This window comes from Mustelus asterias, chromosome 24 (genome assembly GCF_964213995.1).
Source record: "Mustelus asterias chromosome 24, sMusAst1.hap1.1, whole genome shotgun sequence".
Taxonomy (NCBI): domain Eukaryota; kingdom Metazoa; phylum Chordata; class Chondrichthyes; order Carcharhiniformes; family Triakidae; genus Mustelus; species Mustelus asterias.
In genome coordinates this window covers 56134003-56149605 of record NC_135824.1, presented here as the reverse complement: position 1 = coordinate 56149605, position 15603 = coordinate 56134003, and the positions used below count along the sequence as shown (strand labels likewise).

The following is a 15603-nucleotide window of genomic DNA, read 5'->3' as shown; positions in this document are numbered from 1 at the left end:
AATTGAACCCCCGGCTCCCTGGCGCTGTGAGGCGGCACTGCTAACTATCGTGCCACCTGAGGTGGCGCGGGAACTGGGTCAAAATGGCACTGCGATCCATGCCCATACCGTTGGCTGGTCGAAGACGCCATTATCCCGTCTTCCCGCTCGGGTCAGAGTTAGCCTTCGGGCCTCCCGACTCGGTGGACATTAGCCACCTCTCTGCATCTTTCGTGGCCATCCCAGCCCCTTGGTGACCACCTGTGACCCTCACACACACACACACGCAAAGCAAGTTCACGGCACTAAGAACCCAAGTCAACATTATCCCAATTCTTGCTACAAGAATATAAGATGTCGGAGCTGAAGGAGGCTGTTTGACCTTTTAAACCTGCTCCACCACTCAATAGATCATGGCTGATCTTCCATCTCAATATCAACTTCCTCCATTATCTCCAAATCCCCTTAGTATCCCCAAGAAAGCATTCACTCTCCATCCTTAACCCAGCAGTCACAGTGGGGTAGGGAATTCCAAAGATTCGCAGCCGTTCTGAATGAAAACATTTCTGCTCAACCTTCCTGAGGCCTCGGCCTAGTGTTTATGGGGCAACAAGGGGCTCCATACGCTATCCAAGAGTTCACGGGCAGCCCCGCCTGGCATTGGAAGTCCCGACCACTTTTTAACGACCTTCAGGGTAAAATTATCATCCGGCATCAATCGGGTCTCCCGTATCGGTAAGGGAGGAGGTTTCATGCCCAAGAGCCGGCAGCCAATCCGAGGGCGGGCAGCAATTCAGTCCCAGCAGTCCCACTGGCACAGTAGCAGTTCGGGGGGCTGGGAAGAGGCCTCAAACCTCAGGGAAATGGCAGCCGGTAAGGTGTGGGAAGGGGGTGTGAAATACTGGTAGTCACCTATTGAAGTGTGCTGCCAAGGGGGAGGCCCATGGCACCAGAGGGATTAGCCTTTTGTGGCCCAATGGGTGCCCAGGGGAGCAAGCTTCTTGCCCCCAACCCCAAGCACCCACCGGAATGCCACCAGGTTATACCCAAATGGTTTCCCCATTTGGCAAAGCAAGGTACCCCTTAACTGGGCACTTCAGAATCTCAACAGCTCCAAGTGTCTACCACCATCACACCGGTAAAATGCAAAGGGGGGTTATCAGAGGCATACAAGTCTCCTCCCACATCATATGTATCAGCAGACACAGGTAACAAAACAGGAACCCCCGCCATTGACAGCATAAATTTACAAATATAACTCTGCCAACAAGGGGAACTGACCCCTAGTGTTGCCAACTCTGCCAGGACAAATTCCGGGAGACGCCTTAGGATGGTTACAGCACAAGAGGCCATTCAGCCTTTGTGTCCATGCTTGCTCCCTGCAACTCCCACTCCCATGCCACGTCCCCTTAGCCTCTGCAATCTATTTCCCACCCTTCAAATGAGACAGTTACGTTCGCCACATGTAAGACTTATCTTGATAGGCATATGAACAAACGGGGAATAGAGGGATATAAGCGGTTGATTTAGATAGGTAAACGTGATTGGCACAGGCTTGGAGGGCCGAAGGGCCTGTTCCTGTGCTGTAGTGTTCTTTGTTCAAGTCGTTATCTAACCCCCTTTATCCTCGATTAAGTTCAACTCTACCACAGTCTCAGGCAGATCGGAACACATTGGGTTAAAAAGGCTTTCCTCAAGATTTTTAGAGTCAGTTAGAATTATGTTCACTGGAGTTTAGAAGGGGATCTCACAGAAACGTCATAGAATCCCTGCAGTGCAGAAGGAGGCCATTCATCCCATCGAGCCTGCACCCTCCACAATCCCACCCAGGCCCTATCCACATAACCCCACATTATTACTCTGCTAATCTCTCTGACACTCAGATGTAATTTAGTATGGCCATTGCACCTAACCCGCATACCCTTGGAGTGTGGGAGGAAACCGGAGCACCCGGAGGAAACCCACGCAGACACGGGGAGAACGTGCAGACTCCACACAGACAGTGACCCAAGCCAGGAATTGAACCCGGGGTCCCTGGTACAGTGAGGTGGCAGTGCTAACCACTGTGCCACCGTGTTGCCCCTAAACTTATACAATTCTAACAGGGTTAGACAGAGTAGATTCAGAAAGAATGTTCCCGATGGTGGAGGGAGTCCAGAACTAGGGGTCATAGTTTGAGGATAAGGGGTAAACCTTTTAGGACTGAGGTGAGGAGAAATTTCTTCACCCAGAGGGTGGTGAATGTGTGGAATTCACTCCCACAGAAAGTAGTTGAGGCCAAAACGTTGTGTGATTTCGAGAAGAAATTAGATATAGATGGCAGATATGTAGATATATTTGGGCGGCACAGTGGTTAGCATTGCTGCCTCACAGTTCCAGGGACCTGGGTTCAATTCTGACCTTGGGTCACAGTCTATGTGGAGTTTGTATATTCTCCCCGTGTCTGCATGGGTTTCCTCCGGGTGCTCCGGTTTCCTCCCACAGTCCAAAGATGTGCGGGTTAGGTGCATTGGCCGTGCTAAATTGCCCCCTAGTGTCAGGGGGATTAGCAGGGTAAATATGTGGGGTTATGGGGATAGGGCCTGAGTGGGGTTGTGGTCGGTGCAGACTCGATGGGCTGAATGGCCTCCTTCTGCACTGTAGGGTTTCTATGATATAGCCCTTGGGGCTAAAGGGATCGAGGGAAATGGGGGAAAGTGGGGGGAAATCAGGATATTGAATTTGATGATCAGCCATGATCAAAATGAATGGCAGAGCAGGGTCGAAGGGCCGAATGGCCTCCTCCTGCTTCTAGTTTCTACGTTAATCCAATCACTTTAAATCTGGGGCCTCTGGTTGTCGACTCTTCCACCAATTGGCGACAGCTTCTCCCCGTCGCCTCTATCCAGACCCCTCACAATTCTGAACTCTTATCAAATCTCCTCTCGACATTCTCCTCCCCAAGGAGAACAACCCCGGCTTCTCCGATCTCTCTGCGTAACTCATCATTGGAACTGCTCCCTAACTCCTCTCTGCACCCACGTTCAAGCCTTCACGTTCTTCCCTTGATCATTGTGCCCGGAACTGGCCGGCACTCCGTTCGAAGATGGACCAGTAAGTCTTTTATAAAAGGTTCGCCATAGCTTCCTTGCTTTTGCACGCTCTGTCTCTATTCCAAAGGCCCAGGACTGCCGAGTGCTTTGACAACCACTTTCTCAACCTGCCCTGCCACCTTCAATGGGTTGGTGACTCCCCCCCCACCCCCCGGTGTCCCGTGCTGGCTAGCCCACGCCTGGCCTGAATGGCCAGGAACAGGTCCAGGCAGCGGGGCGGTTGAGGGGGATCTCTCAACCCAATTGCTTGCCCCTCTTCCATGTCCATGCCCAGCTCTCCCTAGAGGGAGCATCTTGCTCGTTGACATGAATCCTTCTGGTTGGCGCTACGGGGAGTTGGAGTGCGTCTTCAGCCCCAAGAATGGCATTCTAGTTTAATTCAATACCTTTCCTTTGCAGTTTTGATTTTTATTAGTGTTCCTGTTCAAGGCTGTGTGATTATTAGTCCATTTCTTTTATTGGTATATTCAAAAGAGATCTTTCTGCTCCTGTGTACCCTTTAGAATTGTATCCTCTCGCTGATAGAACCTCTCCTCATTCTCACCATCACTTTGCTCAACCCTACAATCACTATCCTCCCCTCACCCTCCTGCCTCCAATCGCTTTGCCCCATTTTCCCTCCATTGGCCAACCAACACATGGATTCTTGCCATGTGCTGCCCTCTCGCAGCCAATCAGGTAGTGAGTCTCATTGGCCATTTGGATCACTCTACCTCATCAAACAGCCAATCAAGTATTGAGTCTCATTGGCCAATTGGATCACTTTGCCTTCAGCCAATCAGGTAGTGAGTCTCTTTGGCCGATTGGAACACTCTACTTTGTCAAACAGCCAATTAGGAACTAAGTCTCATTGGCCAATTGGATCACTCTGTCTTGTCAAACAACCTTCACTGAATATTTTTGTAATGGAAACAAAATAATGTCAATAATTTTTAATCCCCCCACCCCCACCTTTTCTGGAGTTAAATCCTTCATTTCCATAAGGCATTGGAACAAAATTAGGCCATTCGGCCCATCGAGTCTGCTCCGCCATTCGACCATGACTGATATGATTCTCATCCCCATTCTCCCGCCTTTTCCCTGTAACCTTTGACCCCCTTACTGATCAAGAACCTGACTATCTCTGTCTTAAAGACACTCAGTGACCCGGCCTCCTCCGTGGCAACGAATTCCACAGATTCACCACTCTCTGGGTGAAGAAATTCCTCCTCATCTCGGTTCTAAAGGGTCGTCCCTTCACTCTGAGGCTGTCCCCTCGGATCCCAGTCTCTCCGACTAATGGAAACATCTTCCCCACGCCCACTCTATCCAGGCCTTTCAGTATTCTGTAAGTTTCAATGAGATCTCCCCTCATCCTTCTGAACTCCATCGAGTACAGACCCAGAGTCCTCAAACTGTTCCTCATACGTCAAGCCTTTCATTCCCGGGATTTCTGGAGAGTTGGCAACCTTAGTTGGGTGGAATCAGGGCATGAGGGTAATTCTCATTGAAGACCATTTGGTGAAGAATTGGCCATCCACCAATGAGTAGGGCATGTGCCCAATTATAAATTGAGAACAAACAACTTTTTTCAGATGTATCCTTTCACGGGAGGTGGGCATCGCCGGCTGGGCCAGCATTTGTTGCCCATTCCTAATTGCCCCTTGAACTAAGTGTCTCGCTTGGCCATTTCAGAGGGATAGTTGAGTGTCAACCACATTGCTGTGGCTCTGGAGTCACATGTAGGCCAGACCGGGTAAGGACGGCAGATTTCCTTCCCTAAAGGAACCAGATGGGTTTTTCCGACAATGGTTTCATGGGTCATCAGTAGATTCTTAATTCCAGATTTTTGTTTTTTAATTGAACTCAAATTCCACCATCTGCCGTGGCGGGATTCGAACGCATGTTCCCCTGAACATTAGTTGAGTTCCTGTATTAATTCTCCAGCGATAATACCACTAGGCCAGCGTCTCCCCCAGTGCTGAACAGTTTGGGACTAGCTGCACCAACCACTCCCTTGGGCACGGAGACATAAGGCCAGGCAAGGGGTAGGAACCAGAAAGAGGTAAGCAGGTTGAAAGCAGTAAAAAATAATAATTTCCTCCCGCGTTTCTCAGGTATTTCAAGGCCAAAAGGCAGTGACGCGGTACTCATTAGGTGTTGCAGTTTAAGAGTGCAGGAGGTAGAGCCCTTGGGGGAAACTTCTCGGCCGTTCACACCCGCGGGATTTTCCGGTCCCGCTGCAGTGAACGGAGACTTGGCCGTGTGCCACATTCTCCGTCCTCGCTGGCATTGGGGCGTGAGTGGTCAGAAAGTTCCGGCCCCCCTGTCTTTGGGCAGAAGTTTACCGGTACGTCCACCCGAGGTCCATACGATCCCGCCCAAGGCCAACGGAGAATGCCGTTCTCCGAGCCTCACCCCCGGAATCGGAGAGGGCGTGCCGGTAAAATTTGGACAATTTGAGCTGGAAGGTCTGGGATGGAGTCCCATTAAGAGTTTTAACAACACCAGGTTAAAGTCCAACAAGTTTATTTGGTAGCAAACGCCATTATCCTTACCCGGTCTGGCCATTTATGTCACATTATCAGTAGCCCCCACAGCTTGCCTCCTGGACTTGCAGGCTGTCCTGTCTGGAGACAATACACATCTCTTTAACCTGTGCTTAATGCTCCCTCCACCCACATTGTCTGTATCTTTAAGATCTGGTTGGCTGTGGGGATTCGCATCCTAATCAGTACTCTGTAACTTGATTTTGTGTCTCTGTGTGCCCTGTTTGAGAGCACATTTCCACTCCATCTGACGAAGGAGCAGCGCTCCGAAAGCTAATGGCGTTTGCTACCAAATAAACCGGTTGGGACTTTAACCTGGTGTTGTTAAAACTCTGACTGTGTTCACCCCAGTCCAACGCCGGCATCTCCACATCATGGAGTCCCATCCCAGGACCCGATGTGGGGTTTCTATAAAGCGTTCCGACACATGCCAATGGCAGCCGGTAAGAGATACCTGGTCAGTCCTGGTGTGAGGGGACCTTGTAGCCTCGACTGTCACTGTCCGTCGCTCCGGGTTACAACATGCGGGTGAAGGTGCCCGTGCGGTTGAGTGAACCATACCACACCGTGCATTCTAGCACCTTCCAACAGGTCCACGAAGAGTGAAAGCGTCACTCTGACAACACGCACTTTGTTTTTGCGGAAGTTTTCATCGTAAACAAGAGATGTCGAGTGTTGGGATTCCGTTGTTAGCACCGTGTCCCAGATCAGCTGTTACCTGGGTTAGATTCAGAGTGAAACCTCCCAGTCTCCTTCTCCCTCGGTAATACCGCAAAGCTCGGAATAATGCTCCAGTTTCCCCCGCGGTGACAGTTTTCCATTTCCTACACCTGCCTATCCATTGGCTCTTTGGAATAGGAGGAGGCCGTTAGACCATAAGACATAGGAGCAGAAGTAGGCCACTCGGCCCATCGAGTCTGCTCCGCCATTCAATCATGGCTGATATTTTACTCATCCCCATTCTCCTGCCTTTTCCCCATAACCCCTGATCCCCTTATTAATCAAGAACCTATCTATCTCTGTCTTAGAGACACTCAATGACCTGGCCTCCATAGCCTTCTGCGGCAAAGAGTTCCACAGATTCACCACTCTCTTAGAATTAGGCCATTGAGCCCCTTGAGCCCACTTCGCCATTCAGTAAGATCATGGCTGATCTGTGGCCTGACTCCATGTACCTGCCCTAGGCCCATATCCCTCGATACCCCTACTCAATAAAATAAAAGTCTCAGACTTAAACCTAACCTATATAGGATTGTTAACTTGGGTGTCAAATAGGGGGGGCAACCTTGAAGAAGTGGGGCTGGATTAAAAACATGTTGCAAGGATTCTCCATCCATCAGCACTGAGATAGCGAGTAGCTACGGAATAAATCCTGGACCCAAAATGTTGACAGAATGGTTTTTTTTTTAAAACCCCTCTTTTCTTTCACTGGATTTGGGGAATCGAGGACTTGTCCTGAAGTCGTCACCCATCCTTTCCTTCGTCTTGACCCCGTTGGCATGCCAGCGGGTACACACAAAGTGGCGCCTTCGAACTAGCCAACCGCAACGCCAATTTCACTTGATGCCCTGCCACGTGCAAGGGCTGACTGTTCCGTTAGCCCTAAACGCCTTCCCCTAGACATGCTGAGCGAGACGTTCTTCAACTTCCCTTCCAAGATGAACGGGCCTTCGCCCCCCCCCCCCAGAGGCCTCTCGCAAAGTCTAGCAGCATAACGGGACATGGGTCCAAAGCACCATTAGTGGATGAGGAATAAGTTGGAGGGTTGCACAGCAGATTAGATGTTGTCCGGCGACTCTTTTGACACAGAGAAGCAGAGAGAACCGGTCTTCGAAAAACTGCATAGAGATTTGTGTTTTAAAAAGAAGTCCACAGTCTTAAGGAACTTTCTAGTTCAGAGTACCTCATCCCAAGATCAGCTCGCACTGAGGAACTCCTCCGTCCCTGCCAGAGTTCACTGGCACTGCTGTTCTCCACCTCCGGCCTTGGCTGGTTTGCCAGTCGCCTGACTGGTCAAGCCTTCCTGCTATCCCTCAGCCCCGGAATGAATGGCAGATCCGGGTCTCACCAAGCGTCGTCTTCAAGTTTGGCTTCCCGTTGGAACCTCACCACCTTTGGTTGTCAAATGTCCCCTCTTCCATCCCCCTCCCTCCCCATTTCCTCCCCCCCCTTTCTTTTTTGGAGAAGGGTTAGGGAGTGGGGGGAGGGGCGGGGGGGGGGGGCGGGAAGTGGTGGAGGGGTGAAATAAAAGAAAGTAAATTGATGGTGAGTGATGTGGAATAGGTTCCCACTCAGTTGCTGGAAGTACATCAGACAAAGCGAAACACCAACATAGCGTTCAGTCACAAACAAAGGAGTGGATGTGCGTTGGGTTGTGAACGCGATCCCTTTGATGGAAGCAATGAGGACCTTGCGACAATCTTGGCGCACTAAAAAGCACCTTGAAGGTTTGATTGAGTAATAATGCTGATACGTTACAGGTTTACAAATCCATACCTTCGCTTGAATTTTTTTTTTAACGCCCTGTCCCAACACCCAATGAAATGATATGCTTTTATGGGTAATATCTTCAGCCAATCAGAATTTCCCTGCTACCCAAAGCTTGACGCTTCCTTTACTTTTGGGGACCACACTCGGTTTATAATGACGAAGGTAAGGAACAAAGAACAGTCTAGCACAGGAACAGGCCCTTCAGCCCATCCAAGCCTGCACCGGTCATGATGCCCTAACTAAACTAAAAAACTTCTGCACTTAGTCAGTTTCCCGCTATTCGCTCCCTATTCATGCGTCCATCCCAATGCCTCTTAAATGTTGCTAATGTGCCTGCTTCCTCTGGCAGCGCGTTCCAGGCACCCACCACTCTCTGCGTGAAAAACTTCCCCCGCACATCTCCCTTAAACTTTCCCCCTCTCACCTTGAACCTGTGTCCCCCCCTTGTAATTGACACTTCCACTCTGGGGAAAAAGCCTCTGACTATCCACCCTGTCTGTGCCTCTCATAATTTTGTCGACCCTCTATCAGCTCTCCCCCTCAGCCTCTGTCTTTCCAACAAAAGCAATCCTAGTTTATTCAACCTCTCCTCGTAGCCAACACCCTCGAGACCAGGCAACCTCCTGGTGAACTTTCTTTGCACTCTCTACAAAGCTTCCAAGTCCTTCTGGTAGTGTGGCGACCAGAACTGTCCGCAATACTCCAAATGCAGCCCAACCAAGATAACCAGGCATGGGATTGATACAGGCAGGCCAGCTGGATCTTCCATATAACTACCTCCAGTGATGGTGTAGAAGGTTTACATAGACAGATTTTAAACTGGCGCCCGATTCTGGCTACTGCTTCCACTGTCCCACCCGACTCCCATTCTCTGAGACCTCTCCGTTATGGCCTCTTGTACATCCTTGACTTTCATCACTCTTCCTTTGTCTTCAGCGACCCCAAACTCTGGAATTCCCTCCCTACACCTCACCGATACTCTCCTGCGGCACGGCGGCACAGCGGTTAGCACTGCTGCCTCACAGCGCCAGGGACCCGGGTTCAGTTCCTGGCTTCGGGTGACGGTCTGTGTGGGATTCCTCCCCACACTCCAAAGATATGCGAGTTAGGTGGATTGGCCATGCTAAATTGCTCCTTAGTGTCCAAAGATGATAGGTTAGGTGGATTGGCCATGCTAAATTGCTCCTTAGTGTCCAAAGATGAGTAGGTTAGGTGGGATTAGTGGGGTAAATATGTGGGGTCTGGGAAAGATGCTTGATCACAGAGTTGGTGCAGACTCGATGGGCTGAATGGCCTGCATCGGCACTGTAGGGATTCTATTCTATATTATTTCACTTGCATGAGACAGACTTGTTTCCATAGCTACTAATTCCCGGAGCAGGTCATTAGTCTGTCGCCCAGCGGCTTATAGCTTGAGGGGGCGTCACTCCACATCAAGCTGACCAGGAGCCTCTCCCGCACTTACTGCCAGCCATTGGTGTGTTTGGAAAGATTTACAGGTTGACACTCAACCTGTTTGGCCGCGTTATGAACGCACCTTCCTCAGCCGTCAAATCCTGGGGTGGGACTCGAACCTGGAGCTTCTGGATCAGAGGCAGGGACGCTAACCCCACTGCGCCACAAGACCGGCAATTAATAATTCATATGTAAAAAGAGCAATTTTTTCATAAATGTGTGGGGTGGCGCGGTGGCACAGTGGTTAGAGTTGCTGCCTCACAGCGCCAGGGACCCGGGTTCGATTCCCAGCTCGGGTCACTGTCTGTGTGGAGTCTGCACATTCTCCCCGTGTCTGCGTGGGTTTCCTCCGGGTGCTCCGGTTTCCTCCCACAGTCCGAAAGACATGCTGGTTAGATGCTAAATTCTCCCTCAGTGAACCCGAACAGGCGCCGGAGTGTGGCGACTAGGGGGTTTTCACAGTAACTTCATTGCGGTGTTAATATAAGTCGACTTGTGACACTGATAAATAAACTTTAGAACTGTAAAAATTTAAATCTCTGTAATCCCATCTCATGCAATCACAGCTTTCCTGTAATGGGGTGATTAGAACTATACCCAGTACTCTAGTTGCAGTTAAACTAGTGTTTTACCATAACCTCCTCACACTTTTATCCCTATTCACTTATGTTCGAATTAATGAAACAAAAAAATAAATATTTTACTTTGAAATAAAGCCTTTTCACTTAATCTTTTCACTGAGGGTGGGAGAACATAGTGAGAAATCTTCTCCTGCAGTGGGTGCTGGGAGTGTGGAACGTTTTGCCATAGCGACTAGTGCAAAGGTCATTTTTATATTCATTATATGAATTGGAAGTAAGGAGGAGGGATTGGGATTGGCTTTGGATCATAGGCAAAAATCGGCAAACCAATCTCCCATCCATTGACTCTGTCTACACTTCCCGCTGCCTCGGCAAAGCAGCCAGCATAATCAAGGACCCCACGCACCCCGGACATTCTCTCTTCCACCTTCTTCCGTCGGGAAAAAGATACAAAAGTCTGAGGTCACGTACCAACCGACTCAAGAACAGCTCCTTCCCTGCTGCCGTCAGACTTTTGAATGGACCTACCTCGCATTAAGTTGATCTTTCTCTACACCCTAGCTATGACTGTAACACTACATTCTGCACTCTCTCCTTTCCTTCTCTATGAAGGGTATGCTTTGTCTGTATAGCGCGCAAGAAACAATACTTTTCACTGTAGGCTAATACATGTAACAATAATAAATCAAATCAAACCATCTGGAAACATACATTCGCTGGAGTTCAGAAGAATGGGGGGGGGTGGTGGGAAATCTCATAGAAACCTATAAAATTCTAACAGGACTAGACGGGGTAGATGCAGGGAGGATGTTCCCGATGGTGGGGGGTGTCCCGAATCAGGGGTCACAGTCTGAGGAATCGGGGTAGACCATTTAGGACGGAGGTGAGGAGACATTTCTTCACCCAAAGAGTGGTGAGCCTGTGGAATTCATTACCACAGGAAGTAGTTGAGGCCAAAACATTGTGGCCGGAATTTCCTGGCTGCGCATCCCGGCTGGATTTTACTATCCCACTGCAGTGAACGGACATTTATCACCAAGCGTGGCCTGAACAGCCGGTGTTTTCAAGAAAGAGTCACATAAAGCTCTTGAGGTGAAGGGGATCAAAGGTTGGAGGTGGAAACAGGCTCTTGAGTTGGACGATCAGCCATGATTGTGATGAATGGCGGAGCAGGCTCGAAGGGCCGAATGGCCTCCTCCTGCTCCTAATTTTCAGTGGAAGTGTGTTGCAAGTGCAGGGCACCTCCTTCGGGAAGGTTTGGGAAGTGTCTGAAGCACGTCGACACTTGGTGGATGTTCCATCTGCTTCTGTCCATTGCAGAGTGCCTTACCCAAGCTCGTGAATCACAGGATCCCAACAGTGCAGACGGAGGCCATTCAGCCCATCAATTCTGCACTGACAACAATCCCACCCTGGCCCTATCTGCACAACCCCACATATTTAGCCCATTAATCCCCCTAACGTATGCATCCTGGGCTAACAAGAGGTAATTTAGCATGGCCAATCCACCCAACCTGCACATCTTTGGACACTAAGGGGCAATTTAGCATGGCCAATCCACCGAACCTGCACACCTTTGGACACCTAAGGGACAATTTAGCATGGCCAATCCACCCAACCTGCACATCTTTGGACACCTAAGGGACAATTTAGCATGGCCAATCCACCTAACCTGCCCATCTTTGGATATGAAGGGGCAATTTAGCATGGCCAATCCACATCTTTGGACACTAAAGGGCAATTTAGCATGGCCAATCCACCTAACCTGCCCATCTTTGGACATGAAGGGGCAATTTAGCCTGGCCAATCCACCTAACCTACATATCTTTGGATAGAAATTGCAGAAAAATTGCAATTGGCTGAAAATTTGGATTACTATCATTCCCCTCCCCTTTCTTAATGTGTCACAACCTCCAAAACATTGAATACTTTAAAAAAAAATTAAATTTCTCTGCCAATAAAAATGCATATGTTAATTTTCCACCTGTTTCAATGTGATTGTTACATCATTTAAATAAATTATATACATATATTTTCAATTTATTCTCAATGTGGGTGACATTGGCAAGGTTGGCTACACGTTGCCCATCTGGAGTTGCTATGGAGAGTTGTTCGGAGGCCATTTTGGATGGAGTCAGTCATGTGGTATGAAAGTTGAGTCAAGGCTCCAGCCAGAACAGGATAAGGGAGGCTCCCATTCCCGCAAGGCCCTGGCCGAGGGTTAATCGGCTTTTCCGATATTCCAACCGTTTCCCAGCGTTGGCTACTGGCTGGATATGATTCCATTTCCCACCTTTGGGGTGGAGGTCATCACCCTACTGCCTTGCTGCAAGCCCAGTGCCCCAGCCATGACAGGGGTTATTAATGCATTGAGCGTAAAGGAATTTAGTGTAACTAGCTTCACCGAGGCGCATGGAAACAGAACGCAAATTTACCCCTTGAAGCAGATTCCCACCTCCCATTACGAAAACGGAAGTGGCAGCGCACTTTGTGCTTACCGCATTGGGAAAGGAGACATAAAGATACAGACTCGGCTCTGGAGAACATGCCTTAGGTCTAGATCTGGGCCTAAAACTATATTGGAAGCAAAAACCCATCTCAACTCCTATTCCAGCCCCACATTCAATGTCACCTTGTGGGAATGGGTGTAGGAAGTACGACTACCTGATTATTAAAAAATAAAATTCCATTGTCAGTTTTTACATTTTTAATTCTAGAGAAGGAAAGGCTCTTAACTGCCGGGTTAAGCAGTTAGAAAGTACATCGAAAATGCTTCAAGAGGTGACCGTTGCTTACTCTCTCGCTCCTCAAATGATTCTAGTAGGGCCTTGGCCCGTAAGGATTGGTGGGGAGGGGTGGGTCATAGGTCCCCAAAGGCCTAAATCCCCAGTGATAGGGAGATGGATACCAGCATCAGAGCAGTGTCTTTGGAGATCCCAGCTCTCTCTTTGCCAAGTTATTTCCCAGAAGGTTTGAGTCCATCTGCCCCCAACGTATGCACCGGTTGGCTCTCAGTATAGCCCCTGGGGGATGGTCGAGGCATCTGAACGTGGGAAGGTACCCTGTCCCTCCAAAATAGTTAATCGTGACGGCTTACAGTAGTGTGGGGGGGGTCCCTGGGGCGCAGTTTAAACCACGTCCCACCCGAAGCTAGTGTTTGCCCCTCGGTTACAATCGGGCTTGCCTTGGACGCCTGCGTGGAGGCCCAGCGACCTCTCCTGCCGACGATGCCCCCAACTATCCTCCTTCCCACGCAGGCGCGGGCACACACACACCAGCTTCAGAGGAGAAGGCGGCCACTGCTGCTCTGAGCGGGGGGCGGGGCGGTTCCAAATCACTATCATACCACATGCGCGACTTCAGCAGAGACGCAGACAGGCCGCTGATTGGGCGAGGAGGCAGCGGGAGGGAATGGAGACAGTTGCGAGGGCGGGAGTCACATAGTGCAGGCGCAGAGCAACGAGACCCCCCCCCCCCCCCACCCCCAACCCCCCCTCTCCAGCTTAAAAGAGAAATGAGAATCAGCAAAGAAAAATGGAGAGCAAATGGTGACTTAATGGGGCACCCAGGAACGGAATGACACTGTGCAGTGCCCTAGCACCTCCCAACCTGTACGGCTGGGGCGTATCGCCGGATAAAGTGCAGTAAACCTAGACGACGCTCCACTGAATGACACTCGTGTCCTTGCCGCCCGTGGAGATCAGGCGGGTGCCGTCGTGCTGAAAGGCAACATTGGTCACGTGACTGCTATGGCCACTGTACTTGTAACTTGGCGCCTGTAAGACACAAAACAAAGAGGGAAACAGTGGCAGCGCCCAGCACGTCCCCATACTGCTGTGCCCGCGTTCGCGTTGATCTAGCCACGTCCCGAACCGTCACATTCATTCGCTCCCCAGTCCCCGGTAGAATATCTGGATCACCCCCCCCACATCCTGTCAATGCAGAGGAGGGTAAAGGGGGAAAATGGATAATTTCAAAACACAGGCTGATACTTGCTTATCCAAAGTGCCTTGGCTTTGTATTTTTAATAGTGCAGGAGGCCATTCGGCCCATCGAGCCTGCATCGACAACTATCCCCCCCAGGCCCTATTCCCAAAACCCCACGTATTGACCCTGCTAATCCCCCGAACGCTTTTTAGGAGCAATTTAGCATGGCCAATCCACCTAACCTGCACATCTTTAGACACTAAGGGACAATTTAGCATGGCCAATCCACCTAACCTGCACATCTTGGGGCACTAAGGGGCAATTTAGCATGGCCAATCGACCTAACCTACACATCTTGGGACACTAAGGGACAATTTAGCATGGCCAATCCACCTAACCTGCACATCCCGGTTTCCTCCCACAGTCCAAAGATGTGCGGGTTAGGTTGATTGGCCAGGTTAAAAAAAAAATTGCCCCTTAGAATCCTGAGATGCGTAGGTTAGAGGGCTTAGCGGGTAAATATGTGGGGGTAGGGCCTGGGTGGGATTGTGGTCGGTGCAGACTCGATGGGCCGAATGGCCTCCTTCTGCACTGTAGGGTTTCTATGATTCTATGATTCTATGATCTTGGGACACTAAGGGGCAATTTAGCATGGCCAATCCACCTAACCTGCACATCTTTAGACACTAAGGGACAATTTAGCATGGCCAATCCACCTAACCTGCACATCTTTAGACACTAAGGGGCAATTTAGCATGGCCAATCCACCTAACCTGCACATCTTTGGAGTGTGGAAGGAAACCGGAGCACCCGGAGGAAACCCACGCAGACACGGGAAGAACGTGCAAACTCCACACAGACAAGCAGTCACCTGAGGCTGGAATTGAACCCGGGTCCCTGGCGCTGTGAGGCAGCAGTGCTAACCACCGTGCCGCCCGTTAACAGAGGACAGACTGTATCTTTGACAGAAACAGATCGGCCATGATCTAATTGAATGGTGGGATAAACAGGCTGAAGTGTCAACTCATGCCCCCTTCTGGTGTTCAGCCTCCTCTACAGCACCTCCGAATGTTTAATGAAAGATGCAATAGGGCGGCACGGTGACTCCGTGGTTAGCCATGCTGCCTCACAGCGCCAGGGACCCGGGTTCGATTCCCGGCTTGGGTCACCGTCTGTGCGGAGTTTGCACGTTCTCCCTCGTGTCTGCGTGGGTTTCCTCCGGGCGCTCCGGTTTCCTCCCACAGTCCAAAGACGTGCCAGTTAGGTGGATTGGCCGTGCTAAATTGCCCCTTTCTGTCAGGGGCATTAACATGTGGGGTTTCGGGAATAGGGCCTGGGTGGGATTGTGATCGATGCAGACTCGATGGGCCGAATGGCCTCCTTTTGCACTGTAGGGATTCTATGAAGTGTCCACTGTTAATGTGACACGAGGGGGGATTTCCGGCCCCATCCACCACTGGGATTATCCAGTCCCGCCAGAATTCCGGCTAAGTCTCCGAATCTCCCGTGCCGGGTCCCACGGTTGGAAAATCTTGGCCACGGATAACTTCT

General features: G+C 50.3%; 1 protein-coding gene across 1 annotated transcript in view; it reads right to left on the bottom strand.

The window, feature by feature from the left end:
* Nucleotides 1–11979: 11979 nt before the first annotated feature.
* Nucleotides 11980–15603, bottom strand: part of eml2 (EMAP like 2) — an 83158-nt gene continuing 79534 nt past the window's right edge. Inside the window, exon 19 of the mRNA XM_078241740.1 lies at nucleotides 11980–13901. Within this exon, the coding sequence (XP_078097866.1) occupies nucleotides 13776–13901 (126 nt within the window). The 3' untranslated portion in view covers nucleotides 11980–13775. The remainder of the gene's footprint in view (nucleotides 13902–15603) is intronic.